The following is a 5,605-nucleotide window of genomic DNA, read 5'->3' as shown; positions in this document are numbered from 1 at the left end:
ATTGATAGCGATGCTTCATGCATCATGCATGACATGGAGACTGTGCATATTAGAATTAAACTCTTAAAAAATGAATGTGCATTTTAAAAATATATAAAATTATGATCATTGATTCAATAATTATCGGTTAACATTGTCATGCTAATACAAAGGAAAGAAAACAACTGCAATTAATGATTAGTTTACTGAATTACGATTATTATCTTTACTCTATGTCAGTTGACGCTTGAAAAAACTATTCCCATGATTTTTCATTTATGAATTATAATTCTTCTTTTCTTTTCTCTTTAGAAATTAAATTTATGAAGTTTAGATCAGTTGGTTAAGTGTTTGAATTGTTATAAGGTTTTTAATAAGTTTAGATCAGTTGGTTAAGTGTTTGAATTGTTATAAGGTTTTTAATATAAGTTTAATTTTTATAGATAAAAAAAAAAGTTAAATCTTGCTAAAATTATATTTATAGTATAGCTAGTTCTAGATTTTGAGTGACACAGCTCTGTCGATAGATGACATGATGGGAGCTGATTTCCTTGAGTTGGAGCATTAGCATTAACAATTTTTATTATAATATAACCTGGAAAGGACTAATAATATATATTTTGGGTGAAAAGAAAGAAATTGAAAAAATACAACTTCTTGAGCATGAGCACCACAAAAACATTAGCAAGAATCAAAGGCGACAAGAAGAGGAGCATCTACCAGCACATGCAAATATATCTTCAATTGCAGAGTATGATTGGCTAACTATAGTCACCACAGACGTTCTATTCAAATGTATGATGCATTTTCAACATCCAATCTTCATCCCGTGCCATAATTTCACCGCTTTCAATAACAGCACACAATATATACTCAAATCTTCTTAATTAAAACCTTCTTATGTCTTTATAATTCCTATGAATAATTATAAATTAGAAATATCAAATGCATATTCGCACTCGTCAATAAAAATATGGGATTTGAACGATTTACAATTCAAATCATAGTTGAAGTTATTGAGAAGTCTGAGGAAGCAATTGAAAGTGTTAGTAGGCTAATCATAGTTGAAACTATTAAGAAATTAGATATTACATATGCACTCAATACTTTAAAACATCAACTGTCATAACTTTTATATATTTTTTATTGGGTCATCTTTTTTTTTTTTATATTATCATTTACAAACAACAGCAAGATACATTGTCTGATCAACCTTATCAATAGAGAGACTTTTAATATACTAACCTTCTCAAACATAAAGAAATTCAAGTATTTATTTTAAGTTTCTAGAAAAAGTTATTAGCAATTAGTATTTATACAAACTTTATTATTATTAACGAGTTTTTGGATTAATTAGTACAATGTTTTTTATTTATTTATTATAATTATAATGACATACTAAAATTTAAGTCTATAATTCTATGTATATTATCCCAACCTCCCATCATTAATGATTGGTACAAGATTTTTTAAGCTTAATTAGTCATTTTAGGTTAAAGTTCTATATATGTAACTTTGTTAAATATTTAAAGGAAGTGAACTTTGTTATTCATAGAGATCCTATCCGACTCAATAGATCTTCAGTGAAGAATAAATTTATTTTTATAGAAAAAATACAATTTTTTATTAATGATTAGTTTAACATAGCTGCAATTAAGGTGTGTTTTTTTATTAGTGCATAGAGTTTTGATGCAACTAGAGGTAAAACCATTTTTACTTTTAGTTAATGACTTGAGAACTATCAAAAGAAACTTGACATCATATTACCACCCAAAATTTGTAGGCATCACATATACAGAGCAAATATCTTATATATCCTTTGTTAGGCCTTTTTCCTAGTTAACATAATACTAACCACTCACGGTTGATTTTCCAAAAATTTCCTTCAACTAAGTTTATATATGACTCCATATTATCATATATGTTCTATAACTATCGTCTATCCCTACTCCCTTGTGCCTAATGAAACTTTATTGTCACTTGTTTAAGAGTACAAGGAAGGATAAATGGGACTAGTACTGGGACTTCCTAACCTACATGATGCAAAGGTTTGGTTTTTGTGATAAATGGGTGGGGTGGATAAATGAAGCACTTCGTACTAGTACTGTCTCTGTCTTGGTCAATGGCAGTCCTACAAGCGAGTTTGCACCACAGCGGGGCCTTAGACAAGGTGATCCACTCGCCCCTTTTCTTTTCACAATAGTGGCAGAAGGCCTCACAGGTCTAATGTGAAACGCAATTCAAAAAGGAAAGTTTTCTAGGTATTTAGTGGGTGACAACTTGATTCCAGTAAGTCTCCTCCAATATGCTGATGACACAATCTTCATGGGAGAACCCTCAGTGGAAAATGTGATATCAATAAAGTGTATGATGAGATGTTTTGAGTTAATCTCAGGGCTCAAGGTGAACTTCTATAAAAGCAGACTTGGAGCAGTAGGAGTGGATAGGCACACATTGGAGAGGTATGTTGATCTGTTGAACTGCAAACTTATGACCATTCCTTTCACCTACCTTGGCCTGCCAATAGGGGAGACTGCAAGGAAAGCTTCCACTTGGCACCCGGTGTTAGTAAAATTAAGGAACAAACTTGCAACATGGAAGAACAAATCAATCTCTCTAGCTGGAAGAATTTCTTTGATAAACTCTGTCTTGTCATCCATCCCTTTGTACTTTATGTCTTTCTACAGATTACCAACTATAGTACTTAAGGAGATAGTGAGCATCCAAAGAAATTTCCTGTGGGGTATAGGGATGAAAATGTGAAGAAAATCTGTTGGGTTAGGTGGGATAAAGTCACAATGCCAAAGAGTATGGGAGGTTTGGGTATTAAGGAATTACGGAGTTTCAACACAGCACTCCTAGCTAAGTGGAGATGGAACCTTTTTAACCATGCAGATAGTCTTTGGGGAAAGGTATTGACCTCAAAATACGGTGGGTACTCTAGCCTAGCTGATGTGGGTGATGGAAGACAAGCAAGATTCTATTCAGAATGGTGGACAGACTTGAAAAAGACCTGTGGTGGACAAGACCAGCAACAATGGTTTGATAAATTAGTGAGGTGGAAAATAGGTGATGGTAGAAAGATAAGGTTCTGGCAAGACACCTGGCTGGGAGGTGAAAGCTTAATAAATGCATTCCCTCGGATCTATATCAACTCTAACCAAAAACATAATAAATTGGCAGACATGGGCAACTGGGTAGAAAATGAGTGGAAATGGCAGTTCTATTGGAGGAGGACTTGGCTTCAAAGAGACCAAATACAGTGGTCTACCTTCCAATATCTACTATCACAAGTAAACCTAGTAAAACAAGATCAAGACAAGTGGGTGTGGTTGGCAAATAGCACGGGGGATTTTTCAGTTCATTCTGCATATACTGCCTTTCATAATTTACAACATATTGGCCAAACAAATAGCGTATGTGGAGGGCTTTGGCAACTGGGAATACCTTGGACAGCAGCAGTTTTAATGTGGAGATTGGTTCAAAACGCCCTACCAACAGTAGAAAATTTGCAGTCAAGAGGTGTTATATTAAGCGACTCCCAAGGGCGTTGTGCTTTTTGTAATGAAGTACAAGAAACTTCCTCTCACTTGTTCTTTTGTTGTCGGATTACCAATAAAGTATGGCACCATTGTTGGTCTTGGATCTCAATATCAACTGTTCTCCCTCAATCAACGCTTGAAAATGTATGTCAGTACCCATATCTCTGTCTTACCCAACATGAAAGGTCGAAGTGGGATATTATAAGGAGTGCTGTAATATGGTGCATATGGCGTTGTAGGAACAACAAAATCTTCAAAGGGGAAAATGTAGACGTGGAGAGGTTGAAAAATAACATTGATCACATGGTTTGGTCATGGCTAAAGATCAACAACGTACTATTCTGCTATTGTTTTGATCAATGGATGGCTAGCCCAGCTGCATGTCTTAAGGCTTGAATTGACTTCTTGTAAGGCTCGATTTTAGTTGGTAATATCACATGATAGAGGTGATCATATATAAGCATTTATTTATGTATTATTGTGTATTTTTGTATTACATTCTACTCGTGTATGAGTTTTTGGTACCCCTGGTACCTTTATAATATATATCTATCTTTGCTGATCAAAAAAAAAAAAAACAAGGAAGGATAAAACTTAGGACTAGTACTGTATATATATTTTGGTTTTGTCTTGCAACTAGAATTGAAATCTCACCTAAGCAATATATATTTACATATAATGCAAATATGATTGGTCAAATGCATTAAATGTAAATGCATATTATTGAGGTGAAATTATAATTCTAATAAAAAAAATAACAGCAACAACACATATATTACTACACTTAAGTTTTGTCCTTTGAAAAAATATTAAGAAGGGTTCATGTTTGAACTACAAGGAAAATCAAACATCACATCTCTAACCAAACCTTAAGGCATTAATTAAAAATATGTGAGTCAAATGTTATTTATCCTTCATTAAATCATTTCTTTTAGTAATGTCAATTTTTAACTAATGATATCGAGACAAGCTTTATTATTGGAAAGACTTTTAATACATTTGCTCAAATTCTCCCTTCAATTACCTAACTAGGTCTTGATACCACTTGTAATTAGGGAATTATGAAAGAGCATAAAAATAAAAGTTAATAGACTATTAACCTGGACTATCAAAAGAATGGACACCACATCTAGAGATGTTAAAATAGGTTGAAATCAACAAATCAATTCATTTATCTTGTTTAAATGACTTGGGTTGGGTTACATGATTAAATCCACTATTTTACATAATCCAATCTTATTCGATCTTCCAACTTGACTTGTCAATAATAGGTTGATTTGAGTTAACCTATGGGTTAAATTTTATTTTGTTTTTATAATTCTAAAATTGAGATATTTGAGTGATTTATTATAGTACCATGTACTATGATTTATTTGGGTTGATATATATATATATAATAGTAATTTTTTATTTTCTATATTTCTACTTATTTGGTGGGTTAACTTGTGATTTCATTTTTTAACTTTTTTTTTTTACTTTTTAATTTTTTTTATATAAATTTTGTTATGTCAACACAACCCAATTTATAACTCATCAATATTGGGTTGGAATGGGATATTCAACCCAATGACAAAATGGGTTGATCAAATCCAACTCATTTTTTTTTTAGGTTGGATTAGTTATTCTATTTTGATACCTCATAGAACTTTCATAATTGGACTAATCTAATGAGTTTGGTTCGATTCTTTATTTTTAGACCCAAAATATACCGGGTCAATTTGATTCAACTTGATGTGTCAGTCAAGCCAATATAAATCAAGTTCGAAAGATATTGGACTTGTTTGCCTTTTTTTTTTCTTTTAAATTATACATGTAAAATCATGAAATACATATATATATATATATATATATATATATATATATATATGTATAAAGTGGCTAGATTTTCCAAGACCAATAGATTAAGTCAAACCAAAAAAAATGTGAACTATGTAAAAATCAAGCTAAATCGAGTTGATTCGTTTTTCACACTTAGTCCAATAGGTTAGGTTGGATTTAACTGAATCGACTCATTTGACAACTCTATCCCTACATCTCTCCCATAATATTAAAATTGGACCATTTTTTTATTTTATTATGATATT

At 31.8% G+C, this 5,605-nt stretch overlaps 1 protein-coding gene across 1 annotated transcript; it reads left to right on the top strand.

Annotated features, from left to right (window-relative positions):
- The first annotated feature begins 2,016 nt into the window (after nt 1-2,016).
- On the top strand, nt 2,017-2,742 carry LOC145958141 (uncharacterized). Its single transcript, XM_083074622.1, has 2 exons — nt 2,017-2,200; nt 2,375-2,742. The coding sequence occupies exons 1-2, from the start codon at nt 2,017-2,019 to the stop codon at nt 2,740-2,742; spliced, it is 552 nt and encodes a 183-aa protein (XP_082930748.1).
- Nucleotides 2,743-5,605: the final 2,863 nt, after the last annotated feature.

This window comes from Cajanus cajan, chromosome 5, assembly GCF_000230855.2.
Source record: "Cajanus cajan strain Asha chromosome 5, NIPB_CcT2T_4, whole genome shotgun sequence".
Classification (NCBI taxonomy): Eukaryota; Viridiplantae; Streptophyta; class Magnoliopsida; order Fabales; family Fabaceae; genus Cajanus; species Cajanus cajan.
This window is presented reverse-complemented; position numbering and strand designations above follow the sequence as displayed.